The sequence below is a fragment of the Tubulanus polymorphus genome, chromosome 3 (assembly GCF_964204645.1).
Source record: "Tubulanus polymorphus chromosome 3, tnTubPoly1.2, whole genome shotgun sequence".
NCBI lineage: Eukaryota > Metazoa > Nemertea > Palaeonemertea > Tubulaniformes > Tubulanidae > Tubulanus > Tubulanus polymorphus.
The window spans coordinates 9920398-9936305 of NC_134027.1; the positions used below are offsets into that span (position 1 = coordinate 9920398).

Consider the following 15908-nt stretch of genomic DNA (forward strand, 5'->3'; position numbering starts at 1 on the left):
CTGGCGCGGCTCCATCAGGCCAGTCGACTATATCGAATATACCCGGATTAAGTAGCGCTTGGGCCAACGCGTTGGAAGCAGCCCGCCAGGCAAAGGCTGCCCAAGGCGGGGACAGTTCAACCATGACAAAACGCAGGACTAATCAAAGACAAAACCGACAAGCCCTGGCCAATGTGCGACCGGTACGGGCTTTGTACTGTTTAAGTTTGGAGAACCCTTTACGGAAACTGTGTATCGGAATTGTTGAGTGGAAATATCCTTTTATTACATTACACGACTAATGAATTGAATGATGATAGAAGGGTGGATACACCATTTCAAAATGATTATGCATCAGGCCTGACGGAAACGAAAAACTATTTGGTCGGCCATGCGCCATTTTTGCCAACAACACCCTTACCAGAACTCAAAAAGATGCACATTTTTTATGTTGGCTTAAAAGTTTTTATTCTATATTTTCATGCTGCCTTAGAGAAACGTTGGTCAGCAATCCAATTGCACCCAGTCTGTCGGCCTTGTGCATAGGTCATGCGTAAGGAACGCTATATTGCAAGACTTAAGTCTCCCCTCCTCTATTGATGTTAAAAGACGAATAATAGCTTTCACCACTGAGAGTATAATCGTTGTATAGATTTTGTGGATTCAATGGGTTAAATACGGCTTTGTTTTTGTTGAAATTTTGCTCAAATTTCCTTAACCTAACGTTTTCACGCCTTTTGAATATTTAGTACTGTTGACTATATTTGCCAACTGCGTAGCATTAGCAGTGTACACGCCCTATCCAGAATCCGACTCAAATGAGGTCAATGCTGCATTGGTAAGTTAACGATTTTCATTGATGATTTGAAAATATACAGCATGAATCCGCTTATATTTCATATAGTTGTACATTGGTACATCGTACAATTATGTTTCTGTTTTGTTCATGCTTTGTTCTAATCAAAATAGACCCAATACGATATATATCGACACATTTTAGAGTTTAGTAAGCTGAAAAACAATTGAAGAATGTCTCCATAAATCTTCGTACTGATATTTTCATATGAATTCAGGCAATCTTATTGCCTTTCAAATCATATTATCACAAGTCATAGTTATCGGAACAATTTCCACTACCTGACCGGGCGCAATGGGTTACCACAGATGTAAAGTCAAGCAAAGTAGAGTTCATAGATATACAAGTGGCGTTCACAAGATATTCTGGGCTTATAGCAAGTACCGTTCCTATATAGTACTGAATATGCAATACCGCACTGATAAACAGAGCGTTCACACATGATTTGGTGCTTAGTATGCCTGCTCGTGTTTTCAAGATGATGGTGTTTCCATGCTATCTTCATTTTTCTTTTTTTTTCGATCCATTCTTAAACCCGCTCTTCTGCCTTCCCGATGGTAGTTCGAATTGCTGGTTCGGTGTTCAACTACTATCAAGTTCCTCGCTAACGTGGGCGAAATATGTTCGTCATTATATTGTTAAAAGTGAGCGTCAAATCATGTGACTTTTACTGCGTATATACGTGTTCTTTCTATTGGCTTCTTGTATTAAAGATGGGAGTCAAAAAAGATTGAAAACATGACGCACGTGAATAAAATACGGTCATCCCCCTGGTTGAGTAGCATACTAAAATAACGCAGCTTGCTAAGCGCCCACGTTCAGACTACAGAAGGTACACAGCCAGCTCAGGACCATACTGAGTTCAGTTGTCAGTGCGCAATCACTCCCTATGCTTACTAAGCCTGGTATTTTGGTACCATACTGAAAAATGACAAAAAGCCTCGAATAATTTAACCACTTAGTACCTTACTGAAATCTTCATGTGAATGCCACTGTGGTTTGTATCTGTGTCCGTAGTGTTAAATATGTTAATTGCAATGGTTCATTGCACTGTGGACATGATTATACTAATTGTTAGGCCTATAGTAATTATATTGTCTGATAGCAAATGAACTAGGTGTGATTGTCACGTGCCATGCTCCCTATGGTCATTCATTATTCAAGGAGGTCTTGGTTCAGTATGAAAACCAGTCGAAAACCAGAGTATATAAACATAGACTAAGCCTATATCTTTCACTATTGGCCAGATCAAGGAGGACTTAGAAATAGTACCTGGTCCCACTAGTTACAGTATATTATCCCATAGAGCCAGTTTTATAGAATAAAGCTGCGATCACACAACCATTTTTGGCCTATGCCAAATTAGGCCCGGAACATCTGTTCACACAGGTGCCAGTTTGGCTCCACCAAAAAATGCTGGACCTGGCCCGAGCCAATTTTTGTTACGGGTGTAGCATACTTTTTCTCTTATTTCTTAAGTTCGTTGTCATTTGAGTTGAGATTGAGTTGATTAAATTGTTTACTTTTGGTTAGATATTCGAAGTCGTTAGGATTTACTTTGGATTGAGGCCTTAATCTTTTTTCGGGGGCAGAGGATCCGGTTAGAAAATTCTGAAGTTCAATCGCCATGAGCTCGTATATATGAAATGAAACCGGGCGCCGGGCTGTTTCAGCGTTTAGGCTAAAATGATCGAGTTTCGAATGAAGTTGTCAATGGCAACTAATTAAAAATGCTGTCGTATTAACTGTGTTTAAGGTAAACATGCTCGCCGAGCGAGTATCATCTATACGCTCGCTCGGCATGATGAATTCAAATCAGTGCATTTCATTAACGAATAACAATGATGAACATTGACAACGATGGGGTTATCAATCCAATTGTGTGGGGCGCGCGATATTAATGCACGTCAAACTACGCCGTAGATGTAGCCCTCGAGAGGACTGCCGCGCTTGCGATGGCTGTAGCAATTTCATCGGCGCGCGAGGATGATGTTGATTATTATCTGGTGATTATTGCCGTATCTGTGCGTAACGATGACAAATGATAAACCGCGATGCTTTTTATTTAGTTGATAGACCCGTACCGAAGTGGCGCGGTTACCTGCGATCGAGTCGTAGTATTAATAATATCGCCGCGACGCACGTTTAGAGTTGTCAGGTTCGTTTTGTACGGAAATTATGAATTTTTTTCGGAAAAATTTTCATTCTTTCGCTCTTGGAACACGTCGGCCGTCGACGTCATTTGTTGCCGATGCTATTACTCGCGACTGCTTTCATGCGGAGTCGCGCTAATTAAATGACATTTCGTCGATATTAGGCCTATTAGCGCCACGAATAAATTGTAAGCCGCAAATTTATGCTCTTTATATAGCGGTGCAAATCACAGAAAAAACCGACCGCATTTCAAAAAAAGTTCCCGCATCAAATCCCTATATACCGTTGTGACCAAATATCGATAGATTTTCATTTTTTTAAAGACTTTATACCCTGAGACATAGATTTGGCGGGTTGTAAATAAATCAAGAGTTAGAATATTCGGTCCCTTGAATATGGTTCCGTCAGTTCCTCAAAACAAGTGACTCGATAATGATCATGAATTTAGCCATACTCGCACAACTGTTCAGAACCCAGTTCAACACTTCAGGGCCCAGTTCAACAGTTCTGCAGTTACAAGCACTTTGGGCCTTTGCCATATTGGCCTGGAACAACTGTCCATAGGGGCGATCAATGGGCCTGTGCCTGTTTGGCCCAACCAGAAACGTCAGACCAGGGCCGAGCCAAATTTTACCATAGGTCAAATCATAAGTGTGAATCGTAACTGGTTCCCGGAAGTGACTCACTTTGATTTGTTTAAGCGTTTAGTATGGAGTGAGTCATTTACATGTGAACGTGCTTTCCAATTATAGGCATGGGCCAAATTCGACTCGGGCCTGATCCGTGCCAATTTAAATCGGGCCAAATCGTCTCCGTGTTATCTCGACGCTTTATGAATGTGATTGACCGAGTATTTGGCTACCATTTCACCACGTCAGCCTTTCTTGAAGATGGTTCTCTGAAAAGTCATTCGCGTGTAGCGCGTAATGGAAAATATGGAATATTTCCCGTTCAAAAGAAAGCCCGAAGCGTAATATTCATCTATGTATATGTATATAAATATATTCTATTGTCGCGGGTTGAATTGAATAACACAGTGAAACGTGGCTAATAATAAGAACTAGCGTGGTTATGGAGTACTACTTGGACAGTAAAATCCCTTGCCGGCTGACAGCAGCTGTTGCGCGTGAATTCAATACGACGTAGGCCATAAATATGTATTGATGATGTCGAATATAATGTCTTGAGCGATGAAATTTTGATTCGATTCATACGTATCGGGCGAAGACTGTAGGTTTTTTGTCGTTTTCTGACCCTTATTTGAATGACTTGTATCGGGGTATGTAGAATGCGATTCTGGTAATGGGTTCGTCCCAAATGATCTGGATTGAACTGGCTTCTATTAGTCAAAAGGAATCAGACCACAATTAGGTTAGTAGCTCGGAAAATGCGTAGGGCCGGACCCCAAAAATAGAACCTAGAGTGAAGAAGAGGTCCCCCATAAATGTTGCCATAATTTTTGCAAATGGGATAGGTAGCGAATTTCGGTTATATGTATGAAATCCATTGATCCTGAGAGACAGATTGATAATGAAATAAGGGATTCCCTGGACTTCTTTTGCTTGGATTAATGGTACCAAACATGGTGGGGATTCCCTTAGATATTGGGCTGAGATGTACTGGCATACCTGTATTGGGATACCCCTCCTTTCTAAAGGTTTGATTATTTCAAAAGTTAGGTTGGGTATGTGACGAATACCACTTCAATGCATAGCTAAGATGCTGGCCTGTGAGCCATAAGCAGGATTTCCCCTGAATTTACGCGCTTATATATGAACTAAACTCTTGAATTTCTTGTTTTTGCTAATAGGATATAGAAGATTTTGGAATAGTGGTTTGAGCTCAAAAGCCGGGATCATACCAGCATTTTTAGCCCATGCCAAATTTGGTGCGGAACAATTGTGCACACGACAACGTGCCTGTTTGCCCTAGCCAAATTTTAGCATGGATCTTATTATTGCATGTGAATTGCTACTGGTTCTGGAAGTGACTCACTTAGCTTTGTTTAAGCATTGTTAAGGCTGGCTTATGTCGACAAGCAACGCGACGCCTACCGACGCAACTGGGTTTATCGCCGATTAGCGGCAACTAGCGGCCTACTAGAGGCCGCCAGTTGCTCCTCAATCGGTTTGACATAAGCCGGCTTGCGACGACAACGCGACGCCTACCGACTCGCAAGCCATATCCGGCTAGTTGCCCATGTTCTACTCCGGCCTACGGTAGGTGAACAGTTGCTTTCGATCGCAGTCGACATAAGCTCATCTGCGACGCGACGGAACTGAGCCCAGGGGTTCCAGCCAATGAGAGACCGCATTTACATAGTACAAATTATCACCGCTAGTTAGCGTCATTCGTAATTAGTCATAAACTTTCAAATTCAAGTTCAAAACGTAAACCAAACCTTCAGCACGGCAGAGGACTGGACCAAAGATCTAGAAACGAAATTGGTAGAATTATGGTGTGAGCGGCCATCTTTTTAGATGTCGCTAGCACGTTGTATTCAAAACAGAATCAGAAAGATCAAAGTCTTAAAGAAATAGCTTTTCTAATAGAATATATTTCCTAATGATTCAAATTTATTCTCAAAATGCTTATCACGTGACCATTTGAGCCATTGCAGTTGCTAGTAATCGCAACCGACATAAGCAGGGAAGCAACTGGGAGGATCTCATATCCCGATAGTCGGCCTCAGTTGCTGCGAATCGGAGCACAGTCGACATAAGCTGGGCTGCGATCGCGGTTGCTCTCAGTTGCGTCGGTAGGAGTCGGTAGACGTCGCGTTGCTTGTCGAAATAAGCCAGCCTTTAGTATCTTGTGAGGCGTTTACGTGCGAACACACTCTTTTATTAGGCACAGGCCAAATATGCTAACTTGGCCCGGGCCAAATCGTCTCCATGTGATCGTCGCTATTAGAATTACCCTGGTGACTCTTTTACTGGTTATTCTTGGTTGCTGCTGCTAGCCAGTTTTCATTCAGGCATTTTATCTCTACTTCCTTGAAATGTCTTAGTAATCAAGATGCATCTACAACAGATATATGAGTTCCTTCAGGCAGTGATGTGTTATTAGTCTACCGTATAGTATAGAATATGATAGCCCAGTCTATACACTCATCTGAATCTCCAGACTTTGGAAAAAAAGAGGTTACAGTTATTCAAGACTCTGATACCAAACGAACCTCTCCGATATCATGGCCCAGACTTGAACGGATAGAAAATCATCATGAATTTCTAAGACTACCGTGATTAGTTGAAAGATCAAAATCCTGTCTACTCTCGATCTAACGGTGATACTTAATCTAGTAAGGGCGCGTTGAATGCATTTCGGATTGATTTGAACGGCCGATTTTTCCTCGCATACATAGATTCACTCTGAATTTTCAGTACATCTCGCTATACACTAGTATTTGTATAAGGAATGATTTCCAACTGAAATTGTTCGTCGGTCGAACTTGCAGGTGTCTTGCGTGTTGTAGACGCAAATTTATCATAATTAATGCGGGCGGATTCTGTGAAGGTACATATTTAAAATGCTGTTTAGTATAGACGCCTTCGATATATATATATATATATATATATATATATATATATATATATATATATATATATATATATATATATATATATATATATATATATATATATATTATGCGTTAGCTCTCTTTCTACCTATGGAACATACATTCGACACCTGTTTGCTTCATGCTGCTATATATAAATGCATTCAGTCTGCGTAATGCTTTATAGAAAGGTTTTAGCCGCAATCTGACTGCATCTCATCTCACTTAACTCTTCTTCTTCTTCTTCTTCTTCTTCTTACTCAGCGATTTACATAGCTAAGTTATGATATGGTTTAATCTCTCTCTCTTACAAATGAGCATTCCTTTCGCGTGTTGTGGTACAAATCACATGGCCATTCGAGCTTTGATTTGTATTTTCCTTCGAAGGTCGAAGTGTTTCGCATGTCTTATTAGAGAATGTACCTAAAAATTCCCTGGTAAACATCTTTTCCCTCGGTAAGAAATCCTGCCAAGTTGAATTCGCGACAAAATTTATCGATATTCTCATGTTGATTATGAAAAACATGAAAGATATGAATGAGTTAGTTGAATGAATTTGATCATTTCAGATCAACTGAGTCTGTAAAATTAAGAGGGGTCACTTAATTAACAACCTTTTCCTGAAAAAGGAATCTATCTTGATTTTATGTACGTATGTTTTTCTAGATATTGTTGTGAAAAGTATTCTGAGGTTTCTCCAAGAATTAGATGTTTCAGGGTTAGTAGATGAGATTAGGTCCAAGATGTGTGTTTGTAATGGTGTTATCTATGAAGATCAGCCATACATGATAAATGAAATATTGAAGTTTACTCGCTATTGAAGTGACTGTTTCGATTCCCTTGGCATACCTAAATGCAGGGAACTTTTTCCCCTCTGAGTTCCTTACACACTAACAAGTGTTCACCTGTAGGCTAGTCGCTGGTTCATCTTATGATTTTAAAACTCAAAGACTATTTTTCACGTTGCCCCTGAAGGGCTTGGGATATTACATTTTTTGTCAGAACAAAGGTTTTCGTGCCCTCTAACAATGCGATATTTCTTCTCGCGCAAATTTCAATCATTAAATGTTGCTTGTGCAACCACCGCAACTTGGTGATATTGGAAAATTAAATGGTTTCATCTTCGACGGATCTGTCGGCGTGTTTGTGTGTGTGTGCAAGTTTTCTGGCAGTATAGCGTCATCTGGCATGATAACAACTTCGCCGTCTTATTTCTCATGGCCTTGAAATGCAGGAGCCTGTTCTGCGGTTGTAGTAGTTTGATACTCATTAGAGTTTAACATTTGAAATAACAAATTCAACACATTGCTGATCCATCAAAGAAGGTCCTGCTTTTATGTACCACGAAGGACGGATGCATGGGTTTTGTTATATATTTATATACAAGGTCATTTATTGATGACGTCACACCTTGGAGTTGGTTGCGGGTACTGACGTCAACTTACTCCCGAAAATCTATAATCGATACGAAATGATTCACTGACTACGAAGCTGTTCCACGGCGACTATCTTACTCAGTATCGAGGTTCAAATCTCTGGGTCTTTACTTTCGATCGTTTCTTCTACGATGGTCAGCGCTGTAAACCTTGACTCGATACAAAGCACGGCGCTAAGTGGTGCCCGATGTAAAAAACGCTCAGATTCATTATCGTTACCATCTTGAAAATCTTCTATGGCTGATGGCTGAGAACAAATGCATGCGTTAATACCCCGAGTGATTACTATTTATACGTAGGTAGCATCTTATAAATAGGCGCATGATCATATGCTTCGTTAGTTAATCACTGATACCGAGATGCTACTACTACATAACCATTTATTATTACCTAGCGACTGGGAGCTGTTGCTATTTTTTAGTCGGGTTATCATGCATATCCGTTGCATATGTTATCCGCCGATAAATCCCCGTTCTCTCGCTGATAGTCGAAGGCCAGTTTCTGAGATCTCTGCGAAGGATTATTTCGACTATGAATGAATGGAATTAACCACGGGGAAAGTCGAAATAGCTCAAGCTTTTCGTGTTGATCGGAATTGGACTAAACTTTCAATGAATGATCTAGTTTGTCGTAAGCCGCGATCACACCTAGACGATTTGGTCCGGGCTGAAGTGACAAGGTTCAGGCCCGAGTCAAATTTGGCCCGTGCCTGATTGGAGAGCGCGTTCACACCTTAACCGCTTACTCGATACTTAAGAATGTTGTAACAAAGCGAAGTGAGTCACTTCCGGAACCATAGCAATTTACATGCAATAATTGGTCCCGTGCTAAAATTTGGCTCAGGCCTCGACCAACGTTTTTGGTCAGACCAAATTTGGCACCATTTAGCACCGGTGTGAACAGATGTTCCAGCCCTAATTTGGCACGGGCTAAAAGTTTCTGATTGTGAACGAGGATCGTGGCTATAAATTAACTTCATCAGCTAAGTGAAGGCGTTAGTTATGGCCTGTGGGGCTGCTAAAAAGATGTTTAAGCGTTGGTGAAATCTTCTTTTGAATACGAATTTCATTTCATGTCGCAGTTAATGACAATATAGACATACGTGTATGATTAATGATAAACACGCTACGATTTGATCAACGTGATTCAGAGAAGTTGCATCGATGTCTTTCCTAATAATATCGCGTGGTACAGTTTTACTGTGATATTATATTGATGTAGACTGAAATCAATTATTATATTTGTTTGTTTGTTTTGGCTTTACATGATTCAGATCTTGGTATCCCAAGACTAACCCTATTGGAACACATTCATTGAATACCGGTCGCAAATTTCCAATTGAAAAAGAAGGTCAACTCATTAAATGAGGGCGGTCACTGACCTGTAAAAACCTGGACAACTCTGGGAATCGGAAAAATCAAGGAAACGCAGTAGTCATTTGACTTGACTTGTATAGAAATATTTTGACGAATGTATTTTGCTCACGTTAACAACGAACTTAATAGTTGTATTATTGTGTTGCCTCCTGTCCCTGGCTACGTAATAACTACGCGTATACATCTGTTGTGCCAAAACAATCCGATTCAACTGTGTTTAGAGGGTTAATAATCTATGTTTCTCAGATTTATCGCCGAGCGCTTTTCGTTCACCTCTTTGAGCTTCGGTTGTTTTCTGCACTTCAGCTGGCGCGCCATCAGCGCGGTTAGTCGATACGTACAGGAGGAGGTTCGCTGTGGAATATCTATTCACAGCATCAGAATCGATGGATTCTGCCGCGTTCTTGTATTGTAGTCGGCTACATAACACAATAGCTACCTTTACCAATAATATTACAAATCCGGGCTGTTCGCCGTTGTTGGCAGCTCCTACCGAGCGGCTGCTGATGGATAGCTTCATGATGAATATTCTTTACCCATATATATATAATGTATAATGATACGTATGTAAACAGAAAATGTCAATCTAGAAATTGCCAAAAAAACATTGAAATTGATTCTGGTTCTATATAGAGAATCGCACACTGATATACATGTAACTAGAAAGATGTATGCTGAAAAGTTTCCTTCAGAGCTAATAATTTATTAGGCTAATACATTGTCTTTTTATCATATCATCACAAGAAAGACATAGTGTTTCACCAATGGTTTGGTTTTGTTTCTTAATTGCGCCAGGAATGAGTTATCAGGCACTGCTGTATTGTGCATTATTGAACCTGTTTCGATATGTTGCTGTTAGCAGCAATGATCTCAGAATACCGATTTGGCAATGACTCGTAGACATTATTTAGAATCAATTGGTGAAAAGATTTTCATTCGATTTAAATTATTTATTTAGATGATTTCTTCCAATAGTAAATCTAATATACCTGCTGCGTGTGATTACAAACCTATCTGCTTTCTTAGAGATGGATCTTGAAATATTAAAAAAACCTGATGGAATTGCTAGACTCAATCATAGCATGAAACCTTGTCCCACACTAGACCAAGTGCGTAGGTATATGCGCAGGTCTGCTGCACCAAAACTTGAGGCACCAATCAGATTGTTTGTTGTATAATTGCTGTGGCCAATTTCATGGATAAACTAAATATAAGAAAACCCAAACTTAGAAATAAAATGGGATTTCTGATTGGCCAATAATGACATCATCTGAGCCGCGCATTTAGCAGCGCATCAGGTCATTACACCATGGAGAGTCTCGATGCCAACAGTTTCGAATCGCCATCTACTATCAAAATAAGTTTAGAACTATATCCAGCTCTTATTCCACGATTCTTCGAAATTAGTGTTGATCGAGGCAGAAACTTCACGAACAGCAATTCATATCGAAAACAGGCCTTTATTTCATTGAGAATGCATGCACGATCGTCGTCAACGACGATGGGTCTGTTTAATTAAACAATGATGGCGCAAATATTGGCGCGGCTCATATATTTATTCCGACCAGCTGCAGTCGTCATGATAAGTCATGGTAACTCATTTGTGTCAAAACAAGTGCCTAGGTAATCCTGATTTACTGCCGGACTGCGGACAACCGGCACTGTGTGAAATCTTTATTTATAGACGGCTGAAATGACCACAAATGGTCTCGGAAAGTGGTCATAAGTCTCCGTACGGGACGTCGGAGAATCAGATGTTTATACCGGCGTGCAATTAATCAAATACGCATAGATATGATATATGTACGTGCATATGTCTGCTGTAAGAAAAGTTTTACGTGTTTAGCAATGACGTATGCTAGCGTATATAGTTTTCATGATTTGTGTGTATTTTGCCAGAAGAACTTTGCGTACCAGTTGGCAAACCTTTTTTACCTGATCATCAGGCGGAAGCACAGTTGGGCCATACTGATCTGGCCAGCACTGAATATAAAACTTCCTATAAAGCTTCGGCTAAGATTCGACTTGGTCATATCAAAAGGTCATGAATTTTGGGTCATACACATGGCAGAATTGGCCGCTTTTTCAGGGCATTATACTGTCACAGTTCTTCTGGTCATTGGCCAAAAAAATACCAAAAAAAACTAGAAAATTGTGAGCCAGGCAGAAGTAAGAACGTACCGGCACTGTCGTTTTTTAATGAAACCCATTCTGAATTTGAAATATGGAATAGTCTGATAACGACGCAATACCTGTATATCGTCAACTGTAATTCAGTGTCGACACGTCAGATGTCATCTTCATTTAGTCAAAAAGTTGTTTCCCAGCGTTCTGTTTGTGTGTTTTAAAGCTTTATTACCTGGAGACAGTCACAGAGATCACATCCGCTTCTCTTGATCGGCTATAGAATGTAAATAATTGTGTTTCCGTTGCCATGGTTTCAAGGTTCCTGTTAACTCGGCGGATTGCTTTGTCACTTTTTCAAAACAGATAAACAGCTCGACATTTCGACGAATTAACAAGTCAATTTGTGCAGACATTGGGCCGTTCATGATTCTCAATATTTTTCATAATTCCTTTTTGAAGTTTCCGCCGCAGCACAGGTAAGAGTCCTTTTAAGATATGTATGGAAGGCACAAAGTTTATGAAAGAGATCATACATCCAGTAGATTTTTAAACAGTAGAAGGCGCATTAGTACAATCCTTTAGTATGATGAGGACCAACTGAGAAATGTTTTCTTGGATAGAGGTGGTTGGGCTTGTATTTTCAGTACTATAGCAGTCGCGGAGAATATTATTCTTTATCATAGTTCATTTTGGTCCTATTTATGAAGAAAGGTCCAGAACAAATAGATAGAGTAACAACTCAACTAGCCGCTCGGAATACGAAAACTGGACTCTCTTTACATTACACGCAAACCATTTATATACGTCGGGGAACGAGACAGGTAGATACATGGACATTGATGTAATAACAAAGGTGACGAGTAGAGCTCACGATAACCAGACAAATGATGATTAACATATATTAAGATACAGACTTGTCTCAGAGGACAAAGAGTAATTACGGATGTAGAATATGGATGCAATATGTACGAACATTATCAATGATTTTGTTAAAATCCTATGCCTTCAATCTAAAAAATATGATTTACCACCTCTTAGCAAGTAATCAAACAGCAGTTTTTTAAAAGAATTTAGGGTCCGGCGGGCTCAGTTTTTCCCCAAATATGGGCGAAGTGTTGCGGAGAGATGATATATTTCAGGATACAATGGCGATGGTGATCATCATTTCTATTTACTGTGGAGACATAAGTCATCATCATCATCATCATCACCGATTCCTCCCATACGCACGCGCGTCCGTGTGTGTACAAACGTATATTCGCAATCTGACGATGCATTATAGATATCGAATTTCAATCAGTGTATGAAAAATGACTGCATTTATTGTATTCAAAATCATTCGTAGGCCGGATAATGTCGATCATCACCGCCATCGACAAAGGCCAAGTGGTTCTGATTTACATGTCATAATTGGTCTTTCAGGGCCGGTTTTGTGAGCGCGCCGATGCTAGCTATTAAAAGCGTCGGCCGGTAGTCGACATCATCCGCGTCGAAGTCGGCAGCGATAATAGTATGAAACGACAGAATTGGGTGTGTTACTATACTATACACCGTAGCATCATAGCATGTGCTACAAATCATGGCTCTCTCCTCGGGAAAATCACACACACAACTCGACTGTGTTACCACGGTTACGTTGATGTCGTAGGCGCCCGTGTTTGCTAATTTAACGGTTTCTAACTAGGTGATCGCGCGGTTGTCGAATAACGAGCGCTGATCGGCCGATGATGCCATGTATTTCCTAACGAATTATGAATTTTAAGAGCGTAAAAAAATGTTTGTATTTTTAAGAAAATTTATTGAAAAAATTTGCGGGAAGTTAAGTCGGTATTTATGGATCTTTAAGCTCTCTTTATACAGATCAGTTTAGTCCGGTTAACTCCTGATGCGTGTGATAATGCTATCCAGCCACTCATTAAATCCTTGTTGATGTGATTTTAATCCAAATCGTCATAAAAAAGATGAATATCGATCAGTTTGAACCAGATTTATACTGAATGCGGGCAATATTTATCATCCACTTGTAGTTATTATGTGTCTGAATGTGATTTGAATTAAAATCGTCGTAACACGTGGACCCGTTTTATAATCGTTTATCGTAAACATGATTTTTCTTCTCGGATCCGTATGACTCCTTGACTCGTTTCGAATTATCCATCATATTCTATTTCAACCTCAAGACGGAACTGAGTAACCTTTTATTTCTGTGCGGAGTATTCCATGAATCTTCATTGCATAGAATCACTCGAAATAAACTCAGGTGCAAAAGTCAGCAAGTACTGATTTACTAATCTTGCAGTTCTGTATACCCCGAGCCGGGAAATGAAGTTGCTATTTATCTAATTATATTTTACACTGAATGGACTAAGGGCAAGTAGTATTCATGGCAGCTGATTGAGGCCAAGTAAAAAGAAATTCTGTGCGATAAGCCATGGTAAAATATAGGCGTTTTGTTGTTGCTGCGTCTGTTTCTTGAGCAGTGCAAAAATGAAGAGATTACTGCGCCTAATTGAACTGCTTCTTTTGGCTCTTTTCTTCGAGCTGATCTGTCAATGAACTTCGTTTCTTCGTCTATTTCTGCGTGGTGAGAAAGTGAACATAACCGTGCAGAAATGCGAGAAAAGTTTATTTTTGAGCGCAAATTTCCGTTTGTGCGCCATGACGTATTGCACGAAATCTTTTCTTCTGACCTGATTCAGCCGCCATTCGTACTAGACCTTTTTGGGTACATTTTTTGCTCGTTCTTCAATAACATGGAATGAACTTGACGACGTCTAGAATTAAGCTTCCCTCATTGATGGTTCTTCAACTGCCTCAACTTTCGTATACTCGTTTCGTACTACTCCTATTCGCCTGCGACGACCACGATAGTAAAGTGAGTGGATAGTAATGATATTGCGGATCAGGTTTACATGGACGTTGACCTAACATCCTCTTATCAGTGTCCTGTTTGCTCTCGGTCTGATGGCTGAGCAATAGTCTGATCTCGAGTCTCTCCGTCGTTGATGGAGGCAAACACTCAATATGTACGCCACCACGTATATCATGTTGATCAGGCCGACATCTGCTACTTATTGATACATTTTCCCCGATTTGATGATCCGTCAGTCTGAGAATGTTGAAGCTATCTTTAACCCTACAGGGGCGGATCCAGGAGGTGGCTTTTGTCTATCTGATTTTCGATTTTCAAGAATGATATGATATCACGAAAGAAATCCCATAAATGAAAGAAAGAAATCTCATGATAATTCAGCTGAAGATACAAAAATCTTGAATAGAAGTGTTTATATATTCGAGCAACGTTTCGGCTACAGACTACTAGCCATCATCAGACATACTAAGTTTTGAGTACGCCTGATGATGGCTAATATAGTCTTTAGCGTTGCTCAAATACATAAAAACTTCTATTTGAGAACTTCACATCTTTAGCTGGAATCATTGTCTTGTATATTCATCTGACACCGATATCTCGTGTTATCTTCCCGACTTCCGATTGTAAAGTTATTGCGCTCCTTTTTTCTACTTTCCGTTATCTGGATCATGGGAAAAGAAGGATCTGTTGTTACCGTCGTTGGTAGTTTGAGATCTCTTACGAGGATATCACGTATTATCGATCTTAAATTTTTCATGTTTTCAATTTTCAAATATGGGTATGGAAAATTTCTTCATTCTTTCCGGCCAGTATCGTTGATAATACGTCGTTTCGACGGGATACATAATTTCGATCGCTTCATTTTCGTATTCCCCCACCGTGGTGCTCCTGTTTTCTTACCTGCCTATGAACAATTATATCTGCTTCTTATATTATGAATGTAAACATCTACAGGCTTACAGCCTAGATGCTAACCCTCTGATGCACGGCGAGTTGCGCGGCTTCTTTTCCTGTCTCTCGGTTGTTATATTTATTCTGACTGCTGAATTTTTCCCCCATGGAACATATTTATATCTCGTGTTTTATGGGAACTAGTATTGGATGTCATTTTCATATATATATATATATATATATATATATATATATATATATATATATATATATATATATATATATATATATAATCAGCGTACATACACGCTACAAGTTCCTCTTATACAAGCTGCATTTCGCTGTTGAACAGTAATTTAGGTCCGGTTCCACGTCAAATCTTAAGGGGCCTCGGGTCGTCGATGGCTATACTATGTGGAACTTGTCACTATCAGTCGCTGAAAAACTCATATCGAACTGACGTGTGGATGGCGATAACTAGACATGTGATCCTTGAAAATGGCGGCATTCGTGGAGCAGTTATTTGGAATCAGGCGCCTAGAAATTTAGTTTGAAGTGAAGTTAAAACTTTTGACCAAAATGAATTAATATCGACTACATAGATATGAATACGAATACCAATGTATTTATACTCCAACCATTTCCATGGTACATGGAA

The 15908-nt window shown here is 39.9% G+C and overlaps 1 protein-coding gene across 1 annotated transcript in view; it reads left to right on the top strand.

Annotated features, from left to right (window-relative positions):
• Nucleotides 1-15908, top strand: part of LOC141901021 (muscle calcium channel subunit alpha-1-like) — a 92556-nt gene continuing 76648 nt past the window's right edge. The window contains exons 1-2 of the mRNA XM_074788075.1: nt 1-253; nt 712-817. Of these exons, the coding sequence (XP_074644176.1) occupies nt 123-253; nt 712-817 (237 nt within the window). The 5' untranslated portion in view covers nt 1-122. The remainder of the gene's footprint in view (nt 254-711; nt 818-15908) is intronic.